Below are 14,775 nucleotides of genomic sequence, written 5' to 3' on the forward strand. Positions count from 1 at the left end.
AATCAGCACTATTACATTTTATCCAGGCCACACCCCTTTTCCCTCGGGTGACCTTCGGTGGGTTGAAACAACCAAAAACTAAACAAAAACGATTTAAAGTTACAGCAAAAAAGCATCACGCGGCTCATCGCTCACCCCCGCTCCCCCCCAAAAATGGGATAGATGGTGCTCTCTACTCCCAGGGGAAAAAGCTTCTGTCCTTAGGCTGTGGGATTTAAAAAACGATTAATTCTTATCTATTTGTTTCATAGGAGTGTCAGAATGACGATATAAACTAATGTCTCTGCCGGTGGGGGGGAATCAAAACCTCGTGTAAATCCCTAATAAGCAGTTCGGCGGTGGGAGTAAATTTGACACTCCGAGGCTCCCGTACGCTCTCCGGTTTCTGCCCTTTTTTTTTTTTTTAAAAGAGCCAACATGGCGCCGCCTACCGGGCGTCCCTGGCGCTGTTTCCGGTCATTCTCGGAAGCGGGAGTCCCCCACGCGGCCGACACGGTTGGCGGTTGCCGGCGGCTTGGGGTTTCTTGAAACTATTCGTGGCGGAGTCCGTCAGCAGCCGACATGTCCAGCAGAAACAATAACAAGCTGCCCAGCAACCTGCCGCAGTTGCAGAATCTGATAAAGCGGGACCCGCCAGCCTACGTGGAGGAGGTGGGAGTGCGGCGCGGCGCCGGGCCCGGGCAGGGGGAAGGCGTGGAGGGGAGCTGGGTCCTGGCTCGCCCCCCGTTCTTCGGTTAGGTCCGGGGATCCCTCGGGAGGAGACAGGTTGAGGAGGGGACATGTCTCTGGTTTCGTTCCCCACGTCGTGGAAATGGCTGCCCGTCACTATTCTGAGTCCCTGCTGCCAAGGAAACACCCTTAGAGATTTTATTTTATCATTATTATCATTATTTATTTGCTTTGGGGGTTTCTCTCCCGATCTCATAGAGGTGGAGGGACAAATGACCCCTCCCCATCTCCAGCTTCCACGTAGATTTTCAGCCTTTTGCTTTCAGAGACCCCTAAGTGGAGTGAGTCGGGGACACGGGGTGAGCCGTGTGTCGTGAGCCTGCCACCGGACGTCTGTGCGCCTCCGGACGCAAGATTCAAAGCTGGCCGTGGGGACAGTTAAGGAGCGGGGAGGGGTCCCAGTCTGGAGGGATGTCAGTGCTCTAGAAGCAGCACCGACGAGCAGAGAGGACACTTGCTGAGCGGAAGGAAACGGGGCCGCAGGGTGTCCGGAGAGAAGCAGTTTTCCTGGGAGCGTCGGGATGGCTGGGGTGCCCCGTCCCCTCCGGAGAGTCCTTAACTCCTCGGGTCTGGGGATTAGAGGGGAATAAGGGAGGGATGGCCTGGGGGTCCTGGACCTGTGTGGTGACTGATGAACGTTAAGGGGCGTGATGATACCCGTTCTTAACTATCTCAAGGCAGGTAGTGGCGGCTGGACTGTGGCTACGAGGGGGAAGAAGTGAGATAAGGATCTTGCCGGGAGCACACGGGCTTCTGGGGCCCCCTCCTCACTCCGGTCAGTGGTGATGCGGAGAGAGCAGGGTCGTATCTGAAGCATGTAGGGGCTATAGATCTTTTTCTTGACTCCTGGTCTCGGAGAAATGTGGAGGCCTAAGAGTTTTGTTGGGGGAAATCAAGAGTTTTGGTTTTTGACCATGCTAGTTTAAGATGTCTATTAACACAGATGCCAGGCAATTGGAGATCATGAATACGGAGTGCACTGGGCCCCTTAGGGCTACTAATACAAGTAGTCATTCCCAGGGTGCCTGGGTAGCTCAGTTAGCACCTGACTCTTGATTTTGGCTCAGGTCATGATCTCGGGGTCCTGGGATAGAGCTGTCATGGGCTCCCGTCTCAGCAGGGAGTCTGCTTGGAGAGTCTCTCCCTCGGCCACTCCACCCACTCATGCCCTGTCTCTTTCTTTACTTTCTTTTTTTTTTTTAATAAATATTTATTTATTTGACAGAGAGATAGAGAGATCACAAGTAGGCAGAGAGGCAGGCAGAGAGAGGGGGAAGCGGACTCCCTGCTGAGCAGAGAGCCCGATGTAGGGCTCGATCCCATGACCTGAACCGAAGGCAGAGGCTTTAACCCACTGAGCCACCCAGGCGCGCCATCTCTGTCTCTTTCTAAAAATAAATAAATCTTTTAAAAAAATACTCATTCTCACAGTGTCTCTCATACACTCACACAATTTAAAACTGTGCTCTGGGGCTGGAGAGTAGATTTAGGGCATGAAACTGAGGCCTGGTGAGTTCCAACATTAGATTGCTGGGTTATTAGAATTTAATATAACTAAATGCGATAATGTACATAATGACTTGGCGTATAGCAAGTGTTGAATTAAGTGGAAGCTGTTATTATTTTTGTGTATTGCTTTTGCTGTTGACACATCCTATCTAGAACTCCAGGATAAAATCCTAATCATTATTTGAAGGAAGACAGGGATTTTGACTGGAGAATTTTATATAGTTGCAATATAATTTACTTATTCTGACTTATATTTTTCTGCTGCTGTGAGTGCTCTCCATATGGAATATGAGTTTTTGATTCTTGCTTTAATGTGCTTTACACCACATCACCTACGTTTCTAATGATAAAGGAAAGGGTCTTTAGATTACCTCTGATGTGCTCACATTTTTCAAAACTTACTTTGAAGAATGCCGGTAAGGAAAAGATGTTCCTGCGCTCTTTTGCCATACCTTTTTCTCCATGCCACTGTCAGACGTGTCTACTAAGTAATTTCTCATTCTTTACTGAGAAAGCCATATAATAGAAGATGACCAACTTAAATTTTACTTTCCTACAGTTTCTACAGCAGTATAATCACTACAAATCCAATGTGGAGATTTTCAAATTACAACCAAATAAACCCAGCAAAGAACTGGCAGAGCTGGTGATGTTTATGGCACAGGTAAGAGGATTTCTGAATAAAACATAGACCAGTTGTTTTATACAGTTTGCAGACTATTTTTCCAGTAATACCCAACCTTATTCCAGTCAGAAATGGAAATTTAATTAAAAAATTTTTTTTAAGTTTCCCTTTTTGCAAATTTTATTTTCTCCCTAAGCTGAATTAGAAGATTTTGCTGGAGCATTTCACAGAACCAACCAAAGCAAAACTTTGAGGCTGTTTGGGTTTTTTTTGTCAAATTAATCATAAAAGCAGATTCTAATTCCAGTCACACATGTTTTACTAAGATTAGAAGAAATATGAAAGAAGTCAGGAAATTGGCATGTAGAATAGAAAAATGATTTGAAACCGTCTACTTCTGTGAGACAGCCTTTTACTCTCCTTTTGCAGAGCATCATGTGTATGTGCATATGAATTATAGGAGAGAAAGAAACTTCAGAAGAAACTTTGCTTTGTTACAGATTGGTCACTGCTATCCAGAACATTTAAGTAATTTTCCTCAAGAGTTGAAAGATCTTCTCTCCTACAATCACACTGTCTTGGATCCAGATCTTCGAATGGTAGGTCCAGTATTTGGATTGATCTGTTGTGCTGTGTTTACGTGTGCAAATAATATGTGTTTAAATGAGGACAGCCTCAGCTAAACATCTTCTTAAAATGTAAATCAGAATGTATCCCCTGTTCCTTAAAATCTTTCTATGGCTTCTCATCTATACTTAGAATAAAACTCAAAATTACTAACATGGCCTGTAAGTCCCTATATGATCTGCTTCTTGCCAATGTTTTGATTTTGTTTGTTTGTTTGTTTTGGGATTTTTTTTATTCTTTTAAGATTTTATTTATTTATTTGACAGAGATCACAAGTAGGCAGAGAGGCAGGCAAAGAGAGAGAGGAGGAAGCAGGCTCCCTGCTGAGCAGAAAGCCCAATGCGGGGCTCGATCCCAGGACCTTGAGATCATGACCTGAGCCAAAGGCAGAGGTTTTAACCCACTGAGCCACCCAGGCACCCCAAGATTTTATTTTATTTATTTTTTTTTTTAAAGATTTTATTCATTTATTTGACAGAGAGAGATTACAAGTAGGCAGAGAGGCAGGCAGAGAGAGAGAGGAGGAAGCAGGCTCCCTGCTGAGCAGAGAGCCCGATGCGGGACTCGATCCCAGGACCCTGAGATCATGACCTGAGCCGAAGGCAGCGGCTTAACCCACTGAGCCACCCAGGCGCCCCCAAGATTTTATTTTTAATAAATAAAATTTTTAAAGATTTTATTTATTTATTTATCAGAGGGAGAGAGCGTGCACACAAGCAGGCAGAGGCAGAGAGAAGCACGCTCCCTGCTGAGCAGAGAGCCCGATGCAGGACTCAATCCCAGGACCCTGGGATCATGACGTGAGCCACAGGCAGCGGCCTAACTGACTGAGTCGCCCAGGTGTCCCAAGATTCTATTTTTAAGTAATCTCTGTACCCGGTGTGGGGTCCGAACTCACAACCCTGACATCAAGAGGTGGATGCTCTACCGACTGAGCCGGCCAGGGCGCCTGCCAGTAGTTTTGAACTCTTCTCCTTTTTTGCTACACTCCTCTCTCTCCGATCTTTCTATTCTTCCAGCGTGCTAACCCTGCCGGCATGTTCCTTTGAATACGTGTTTCCTTCTAGTCACGCAAATCTCTTATGCATTAAGAACCCTAATTATAATTTACAGTTTTTACAGTACTTTCTGTATTCATTTACTTTTAAATTTTAAGAGTTTGGGGGTGCCTGGGTGGCTCAGTGGGTTAAAGCCTCTGCCTTCCGCACAGGTCACGATCCCAGGGTCCTGGGATCGAGCCCCGCATGGGGCTCTCTGCTCTGCGGGGAGCCTGCTTCCTCCTCTCTCTCTCTGCCTGCCTCTCTACCTACTTGTGATCTCTGTGTGTCAAATAAATATATAAATAAATCTTAAAAATATAAATAAACAAGCAAATAAATAAATAAATAAATTTTAAGAGTTTGAATAAAATTCAGTTCGAGTTGGGCAGTGCCAAACCAGAATTGATTAGGAGCACTCCTATAATGCTTGATTTTGTAAATCTCCTCATTAACTGGCCAGTTGGAGCATTTAAATATCGTCACTTTAGTGGTTGATACTCAGTCCTGGCCTAGATCCCCTTTACCAGCCCCGTGCTCCCGTCTCCCTCGCCTGGGGTGAACGTTGGCTGTTACTGGCCCCCAGCTGTCCTGTCTCCGGTGCCTTGTCTCCGGCTAAGTGACAGCCCCCGCATCTGGGAGGTTGCCCTCTCAGCCTGTCGCGGGTACCTGGCTATCCCAGAGGTACAAAAGCCCAGCCTCTTCTCTCAGTGTGGGTCCAACTTTGTGCTACAGTTTGTGCTCCAAGGCTTCTGTGTGACTGGACTAGAGCTGATCTCCAGCCAGGGACGTATCCTTGCTCAGCTTTTCTTTGGTCTGCCCTGCCCTTCTTCCTTTACTTCTCTTCTAGAAGAGACCATCCTCGACAAATCACAGTAATGAGTCGGCCTCTGCTTCTTGGGAACTCAGCCTAAGGCATTTTCAGATTTCATACCTCTGCTTTTCAGACACCCCTGCAGCAGGTAGAACTGACACAAATATTATGATCACAAACATGTTAATATCTTATGCCAAAACTTCTACTACCTGTGTAGATTCAGTTTTGTTTCTTTCTCTTACATATTCCCAGACTTTTTATAATTCTACTGTTTTTATACTTCTTTAGGATTTTATTAATTTGATTAGGCCCGAAAGAAGAGATACCATCAGACAAGCCAGAGTTTCAAGGTCTGGGTTGTCAACTGAATGACTTTCAGTTGGGATGTGGGACCTGGCAGCACAGCCGAAGAGACTTCAGACTGTTAGTCAAAGGACGTCTACTTACGTCATAAAACTTCAAGTCCCTCTAGGTCATACAGTTTGGGATTTTGAGTATGAGACTTACTGTCTTCCCAAGGAATTAGGTTTCCTTTAAGTTTTGTGTGTCTCATAGTACCCAGCCAAACCAGTCTGCGGGCATTGTTAAATAAGTAAATGTGTGTGTTTCTTCATAGTTCTTTATCGTGATTAATAGGTTTTAAAAAATAATTAATGGAGATTTCCTTTCCTTGGAAACAAGGGATTGAGTCTGTGTAATTAGCATTCCCCTTTAAAGGATTCATTTAAAAAAGCTGGTGGATCCTCCTTTTTTTTTTTTAAGATTTTATTTATTTGTTTGTTTATTTATTTGACACACAGAGCGAGCACAAGCAGGGGGAATAGTAGGCAGGTGGAGAGGGAAAGCAGGCTCCCCGCCGAGCAGGGAACCTGAGGCGGTGCTCCATCCCAGGACCCCGGGATCCAGACCTGAGCAGACACGTAACTGACTGAGCCACCTGGGCGTCCCTAAAACAAACTGGTGGCTCCTCTTTCTAATTGGTGATTGTGATGACCACCGGTCCTTTACAGCTGCTGGGCTTTCTGCCTAGTGTTTGGTTATTTTCCCAGGACTTTTGAATTATTCCCAAGGTTTTGTTCACTTTTTCCTACTTACACAGATAGAACAGACTTCGTTTCTTAATGGAAGAAACAAAATACCCATGTATTTTGTGGTGCCGAGCAGAGTACAGAGGGGAGAGACAGAGAGAAAGGGAAGGAGAGACTCCAGGCAGACTCGATGCTGAGCTTGGAGCCCACTGCAGGGCTCGATCTCCTGACCCTGAGATCATGACCTGAACTGAAACCAAGAGTCAGACACTTAACCAGCATTAACCAAAGATGCCCCTTGTATTCATTTCTTTTTTTAAGTGTTATTTATTTTTTTGTTCAAATTATTATCACCTGGACAGCGGGAGATTCTCAGTCCTTTTCACTAAGCTCTTTTTTTTTAAAAATATTTTATTCATTTATTTGACACACAGAGAGAGAGATCACAAGTAGGCAGAGAGAGAGGGGGAAGCAGGCTTCCCGCCTAGCAGAGAGCCCAATGTGGGGGCTCAATCCCAGGACCCCAGGATCATGACCTGAGCCGAAGGCAGAGGCTTAACCCACTGAGCCACCCAGGTGCCGCTAAGCCCCTGTTATTTTTGAAAGCATCCTACATTCTGGCAGAAATCATTCTAAAACCTTTTTTACTGCTTTTCCTGCCACAAGACTTGGAATCAACTACTCTCCAAGGATTACTTGTTCCATTCATGCAGAACGGTAGTCGAAGCCAAACCTGGGCCATAAGGGTACTTGTGAAAGTTGGTGGTAAGCGGGAGGCTGTAAGTGCTGTTGGCTGATTCTTGGTGCCAACAGTACGTCCAGGGACTGTCTTGGAAGGTGACAAATTCAGACTGATGATTCCCATTTATTCTGTTCTTGTTACCCCACCTTTCTTACCTTTGTGCATTCATGGGTCGCTAGGGGGTTGTCATTTTTTTTTTTTTAAGATTTTATTCGTTTATCTGAGACAGAGCACAAGCAGGGAAGAGTCAGAGGGAGAGGGAGAAGCAGATTTTCCCGCTGAACAGGGAACCCAATGTGGCACTTGATTCCAGGACTCTGAGATCATGACTTGAGCCGAAGGCAAACACCTAAACAACTGAGCCACCCAGGTGCCCTGGGTTTGTCCTCTATCTTGACACTTCCTTGACCTCCATGTGTAAAGCAGCCCCCCCACAGTAACTGCGTATCAGTGATCCTACCGTTCTTCGTGGCACATGTCACTGTCTGAGAAACACCTGTTTATGTGCTTCCTTGCTCCTCTGTCTGCTCTTCTGCCCGCTCCCAGTGGAAGGTTCGTGAGGGCAGAGGCTGTTCTGTTCTAATGCCCAGAATAGTATCTAATCGGTAGAAGGTTGCATGCTCTTTTGGGACATACATTTTCCCTTTTCTCATCTTTTTCATCATCACATGGTATGTTTTCTTTTCCTTCCTTAGACATTTTGCAAAGCTTTGATCTTGCTGAGAAATAAGAATCTCATCAACCCATCGAGTTTGCTGGAACTCTTCTTTGAACTTCTGCGTTGCCATGATAAGCTTCTGCGAAAGGTGAGTAGCAAAATTGCTTTATTCCCCCCTTATATTTTCATTTTTCCTTACAGTGACGTTAAAACTTATAGATTGAATTTTTTTTTCTTTTTTTAAAGATTTATTTATATATTTATTTGACACACAGAGATCACAAGTAGGCAGAGGCTCTCCACTGAGCAGAGAGCCTGATGCGGGGCTCGATCCCAGGACCCTGAGCATGACCCAAGTCGAAGGCAGAGGCTTTTAACCCACTGAGCCACCCAGGCGCCCCTAAAACTTATAGATTGAATTCTCAATACTTCATGTTGTTGGATGCAGTTAAGAATAATTTTAATAGGAAAAAATCCGTGCTTGTGTGTATACAACGTGGTGCTAATAGCTAACATTTATTGAGTGCTTGGTTTTTCCCAGCTACCATTCAGAGCTTTTTAAATATTTGTTTACTCCCAACATGAGATCGGGTTTATTATTACTGTTATTTTACAAATGAAAAGGCTGAGGCACGAGGAGGTAGAATAAGATGCCCAGAGTCACGGGCCATGTTAGTGGGGAGTCACAAATATAAACCTGGGCAGTATGGCTCCGGAACCCAGGCCTTTTTCATCTGTACTTCACCAGCGAGCTAAATCAGAGCATGGACTGGACACCGCTAACTCTAACAGCCCCCACCCCATCGCCCAAACACTTCTTTTGTTACTAAGATTTCCCTGTGACTTGTATTTGCTTGTATAAGTAATACTAGGGCTGAAGGTTTGTGAAAGAAATTGAAGAAAGAAAAATTTAAGTTTGCATTTGTTAAAAAACTTTTTTTCCAAGTATTAGAGACTGCCACCATTTGATTTTAGCAATTGTATTTCTGGGCCTAATTGTGAGATAAAAGTTGTCTATGGGAGCATATTTTGGGCACCTGTGGATTGGTATACCGGTTAGGGGCTAAGTAAATGGAGCAATTTTTCTTTATAAAAATAACTTTATTGTGATATAATTCACATATGATTCATCTATTGGAAATGTACAGTTCAGTGGTTTTTAGTATATTCACAGAGTTTGCAACCATCACTACAGTCAATTTTGGAGAATTTTTATCCCCCTCAAAAAGAAACCCCGTTCCCATTAGCATTCACTCCCCATTTCCCCATCTTTCTCAGGCCTGGGTAACCACTAATCTACTTTTGGTCTCTATAGATCAGTGTGTCCGAGGTGTTTCATATAAATGGAATCCCCCAACGTGTGGTAGTTGTGTCTGGCTTCTTTCACTTAGCGTCTTGCTTTCAGAGTTCACCCGTGTTGTGGAATGTGTCAGTACGCCCTTCCGTTTTGTTTCCAGGTAATACTCTGTCATATAGGTGTACCACACTTTGTCTTTTCATCAGTTAGTGGACAGTTGGGTTGTTTCCAGGTTTGGGCTATTACGGATAATGCTGCTGTGAATGTTTGTGTGAAAATATATTTCATTTTTCTTGGAATTGTTGGGTTATATGGTAACTCCTTGCTCAGCCTTTTTAGGGCAACTTCCCTTTTGCATTTTTGCTGCTGCTTTTGCATTTATGGTGCTTATATAATGGAAAGTTGTTCAGATTAAATTCTCCCACGTACTTGTACTTTTCTGCAAACTGAGCAACGTTAGAAATGTTAGTTAAATGTGTATGTTTTTGTTTCCTTTCCTTAGACTTTATACACACATATCGTCACCGATATCAAGAATATCAACGCAAAACACAAGAACAATAAGGTGAACATAGTAAGTACCTTTTGTTTCCCATGTTCGCAGTATGCACCAGCAGTGTACAGGTTAGACGTACTATACATTGTACATATTATACATATAATACAGTGTTAATATATTAAGTCTTCTTTCTCCTCTTTTTCTTGAGGTGTTGCAGAATTTCATGTACACCATGCTAAGAGACAGCAATGCAACTGCAGCTAAGATATCTTTGGATGTGATGATTGAGCTCTACAGAAGAAACATCTGGTAACGTATATGTGTTTCTTGAGAAGGAGACAGACTCTCATTCATTTATAATTACTACAGAGTACATAGACAAATATTTTTCTTGATCTCTGTCACAGATTAAGTTGGAAATTTTTTAAAAACAGCAATCCAAATAACTAATAACATCGGCAACCATTTCTTGAGCCGCCTACGCCGCATATGATTTTTTCAACCTTTAGAACAACATAATGCAGCTTATCTGGCATTATCCCCATTTTATAGGTGACAAAACTAAAGTTCATGGAGTGTAAACTTAGTAGTTAGGCAAGGGCAGAGCTGAACTTCAAACCCAGATGTCAGACTGTGAAATCTGTGCTCTTTCTACTCTGCCAGTCTGAGGATTTTCAAGTTCATTAATCCCATGTATGTAAAGTATCAGGCTCTGTAAACTTTGGTTTATTGGTACATTGCTCCCAATTCCTGTCTTTTTTACTATAAAAGTAATTTTCATTGCAACAAAAAATTAGGAGAAGCTAGAAAGGTTATTAAATTTTTTTTTGATAGTTTTACCACCCAGAGGTGATCACTGTTAATAGTTTATGATATTTTCTCCTATTCTTTTCTTTAATGTGATCTTTCCTTAATGTAATCTTTTTTTAAAGATTTATTTATTTATGGGGCTCCTGGGTGGCTCAGTCATTAAATGGCAGCTCCGGTCATGATCCCAAGGCCCAAGGTCATTGGATCGAGCCCAGCATCGGGCTCCCTGCTAGGCGGAAAGCCTGCTTCTCCCTCTCCTACTCCCCTGGTTTGTGTTTCCTCTCTCGCTTTGTCTCTCTCTGTCAAATAAATAAAATCTTCAAAAAATAAAAGATTTATTGATTGTATAAAGAGAGAGTGTATGCATACACAAGCAGGGGGAGGGGCAGAGGAGAGGGGAAGAAATCCTCAAGCAGACTCCTGTTGAATGTAGAGCCCCACATGGGGCTAGAGTCCAAGCTGAGCCACCCAGACGCCCCCTTTAACATACGAATTTTTAGGTACAGTTGGATTTTGCAGTACTATTAAGTTTTTATTCATTTTTTTGTTTCTCTTACCTTGACTATGTTCCTGTGTCCTTAAAAATTCTTCAAAACAACCCATACTAAATGGCTGCAAAATTTTCTGACATAAAACTGGGCTAAAGTTTAATTAAATGTTTACCTATGGTTGACAATTTAGCAATCCATGACTTTTTCCTATTACTATTTATTCTTTGCAACCCACAACTTTATTTTTTTATTTTTATTTTATTATTATTTTTTGAAGATTTTATTTATTTATTTGACAGACAGAGATCACAAGTAGGCAGAGAGGCAGGCAGAGAGAGAGAGGAGGAAGCAGGCTCCCCGCTGAGCAGAGAGCCCGATGCAGGGCTCGATCCCAGAACCCTGGGATCATGACCTGAGCTGAAGGCAGGGTCTTTAACCCACTGAGCCACCCAGGTGCCCCAACCCACAACTTTTTAAACTGTGGAGTCTAACATGCAGGAATATATATTGTCTGTTTTGTGCCATTGTCAATGCTTTGAAATGCAAGAGAATGAAAATTTACTTGGAAAACACTCATCTGTCTTACCCCAGGAATGATGCCAAAACAGTCAATGTGATCACAACTGCATGTTTCTCCAAGGTCACCAAGGTGAGCATCCGCAGAGCTGCGTAAAGGCCGTGAGTAGCAAGGAGACGGGCGCGGGAGGCAGCAGTGCCGTACGGGCTCGCGGTTCGCGTTTGGTCGCGCTGCTCCCTTTGTGTTCGGGCTGCCTCCCTGGGTCATCTGTGCTTTCGAGGAGGCAAACGAAGTGAGGGGTTTTTTAAATGCTTTGTAGTAAACTCTAGCCTTAGTGTTTGTTTTCTTCTATAATTCTTGACTGTTTGTTTGGGCCCGGGCACAGCTGAAAGAAATTTAAGAATATGTTTGACTTTTTGTTAGAAAGGCTACAATGTCACTTTTTGGGGTAGGGGCAGGGATGTAGAAATTCCTGGTAGTCTTCTTAAAGAGTAACTGCATAGAGCCTGGCTGTTCTGATCTAAATATATCTTTAAAATTATATATACTTTTGGGACAAATAGTGTTATAACAACATTGTGTTTTAATTGAGAAAAATGGGCCCAAATCCCATCAGTCTGATTTTGTTCCTTCAGATCCTAGTTCTGTGCGAGAATAATACATAAACAGAAGTATTTATTCTTTGTTGTAAGCTGGGGTGAGTAATTGACTTCATTCTGATTGGTTTTTAGATATTAGTTGCTGCTTTGACATTTTTCCTTGGGAAAGATGAAGAGGAGAAACAGGACAGCGATTCAGAATCTGAGGTTATATGTTCAACCATAGATGCTTCTGAACTTGACCGTAGTCTATCAGATTTCATTGTTGCTCCCAGTACAGATTGTAAAATCCATGACTGCTCAAGTTAGAAAGACGCTTACATATTACCTTTATCTTTTATTGTGTTCTGCCATGCTGAGATTTTATTCTATTTAGAATTTGTCACTTACATTCACTAAGATTGGGTAAAGAACTAATTGTATTCATTTAGCCTTGTTCTTAGTTCAAAAGCTATACCTCTAACTCATTATATAAACTTAGAATGAAAATTGCTGCCAGTGTATTTTCTGAGATGATATCAGTATCATAGAGTGTTTAGAGAAGGAGAGGAATAATATCGTGGCATCTTTTTAAAAGGCAAAATGAAGATATATGTCATGAAATTTTTTTTATTAAAAAATATTTTTTAGTAAAATCAAAAATTTCTAAGAAAAAATATCCTTTCTCATATTAGCATTGTGGTAACAGTACGAGACAATGTAATAAGCTCTTTTAATTCATTTTGATATTAAATAATGTGTGAATAATATATTCTTATTATAAAAAAGTTAGAGATACTATAGGTAAAAATTTTCTTAATCCTGTCTTATTCCCACTTCCCTGTTTCATCTTCACAGATAACCATTTTATTTCCCATGCATTTATGTGTATGTGTTCTATGTATATTAGATCTTTGAAATATACATAAATAATATGTGCATTAGTCTGCAACGTGCTTTCTTTGTGTTGTATGTATAGATACACCAATGCATTTAGTACATACAGATCTACCTCCTTCTTTTAACCTCCATATATTCCAGAATATGAATGTTTTATAGCTTAAGCATTTTCCTAAGGATAGTGTTTCCAGTTTCCTTTTTCAAATAAAAACGAAGTTGTATTTTATACTTGCATAAGAATTAAAAGCAGAATATAAAAACAAAAATCAGTGCTGCAGTGACAGTCTTTATATGTACCTGTTTGTACACATAGGCAAATCTCTTTTTTTTTTTTTTTAAAGATTTTATTTATTTATTTATTTATTTAACAGACAGAGATCACAAGTAGGCAGAGAAGCAGGCAGAGAGAGAGGGAGGAAGCAGGCTTTCTGCTGAGCAGAGAGCCTGATGTGGAGCTCGATCCCAGGACCTTGGGATCATGACCTGAGCCAAAGGCAGAGCCTTAACCCACTGAGCCACCCAGGTGCTCCTAGGCAAATCTTTTTTATTGAATTTTAAGTCGTGCTCATTTTTGATAGCAGTTGCAGAGTATAAATGCAAAGAAGTCTCTGAAAGCCTTACTATTTGCTTCTATGCAGATTTTCCTTGTTTACAAAGTAGTTTCTTCTTCAGGATGAAGGACCAACAGCAAGAGACTTGCTAGTGCAATATGCCACAGGGAAGAAAAGCTCCAAACACAAGAAAAGGTTGGAAAAGGCTATGAAAGTACTCAAGGTGAGACTTGTACCTGGCAAATGAGGTAGGAATCATTAGACTGTAGAATATGGGGTTTTTAGCAAAAGTTTTTAAGAATTTGAAATAAATAGAATTTTTGAAGAACTTAGAAATGTGTGATGAATTTTCAAGTACTAGTTTTTTAGATGATGAAATGTTTTCAGCTCTAGCAGAGTCTGTGACTTGAATAAATTTGATTAAACTCACTTTTCACTTGTGATCAAGATGGCCTATAATAGAATGTTTTTGCTGGATTCATCTCAGAAGAGTATACGAATGAAATACATTTTGTATTTTGCAATGGTTAGTCTGAAACCGCATTAATTTAGCCCTTCTTTGTCTTTAAATGTTTATATTTCTAAATTCTTTTAAGTCTCACGGGTGCTATTTGCTGGAACATTTCTGAGGTTTAATGTAAAAAGACAAAAACCACCTTTAGTTCTAGTTGAAAGAAAGTTTTTGAAAGAAATTTGTTGTAGGTTCCCCTCCTGCAATAGTGTGGCATAATGTAAATGTTTTTCTTCTCATTTTATTTCAGAAACAAAAAAAGAAGAAGAAACCAGAGGTGTTTAACTTTTCAGCTATTCATTTGATTCATGATCCCCAAGGTATTATAATTATGACTTGCCAAGTTCCTTTCTGGCTTTTTCTCTGGCTGTTACCAAGGAATATAAGCTCCCTGGCACTTAATAAACAGTAATTGTTATTTACTAGTTGGTTGTAGCCTGGGGAATTATGTTCTAAAGTCGGAATTCCCAGTGCACAGCAAAATAAGAATGTGGAAGAAGAGTCCTTTATGTCTTTAACGAACAGCAGTGGTAGGACATTGTGCTTGACTAAATGGAAACTTGATAATCTCTTACCGGGGCAGATTCTGATTTAGTAGGTCCAGGGTGGGGCCTGAGATACTGTCTCTCTAACAAGCTACCAGGTAGACCAGCTGCCGGTGGTCTGTGGACCCCACTTCGGGAAGCAAGGCTCTGAGAACTGTGAAGTGGGGCTCTTATCAAACAGTCAAGATGTGGATGCTCAGAGCCTTGGGGATCCTTCAGACTTAACTTTGGGCACCAGTGAAAGTCCATTCACCTGTGTGTGAATCTTTTCACCTTCTTTATTGCTGCTGTTCGTGACCGTCCT

The 14,775-nt window shown here is 41.9% G+C and overlaps 1 protein-coding gene across 1 annotated transcript in view; it reads left to right on the forward strand.

The window, feature by feature from the left end:
• The first annotated feature begins 423 nt into the window (after positions 1 to 423).
• Positions 424 to 14,775, forward strand: part of SDAD1 (SDA1 domain containing 1) — a 28,917-nt gene continuing 14,565 nt past the window's right edge. The window contains exons 1-10 of the mRNA XM_044268009.1: positions 424 to 651; positions 2,798 to 2,902; positions 3,364 to 3,462; positions 7,810 to 7,920; positions 9,572 to 9,643; positions 9,777 to 9,877; positions 11,461 to 11,518; positions 12,118 to 12,192; positions 13,537 to 13,638; positions 14,177 to 14,246. Coding sequence (XP_044123944.1) covers positions 562 to 651; positions 2,798 to 2,902; positions 3,364 to 3,462; positions 7,810 to 7,920; positions 9,572 to 9,643; positions 9,777 to 9,877; positions 11,461 to 11,518; positions 12,118 to 12,192; positions 13,537 to 13,638; positions 14,177 to 14,246 — 883 coding nt within the window. The 5' untranslated portion in view covers positions 424 to 561. The remainder of the gene's footprint in view (positions 652 to 2,797; positions 2,903 to 3,363; positions 3,463 to 7,809; positions 7,921 to 9,571; positions 9,644 to 9,776; positions 9,878 to 11,460; positions 11,519 to 12,117; positions 12,193 to 13,536; positions 13,639 to 14,176; positions 14,247 to 14,775) is intronic.

This window comes from Neovison vison, chromosome 11 (assembly GCF_020171115.1).
Source record: "Neovison vison isolate M4711 chromosome 11, ASM_NN_V1, whole genome shotgun sequence".
In the NCBI taxonomy this organism is placed as follows: Eukaryota; Metazoa; Chordata; class Mammalia; order Carnivora; family Mustelidae; genus Neogale; species Neogale vison.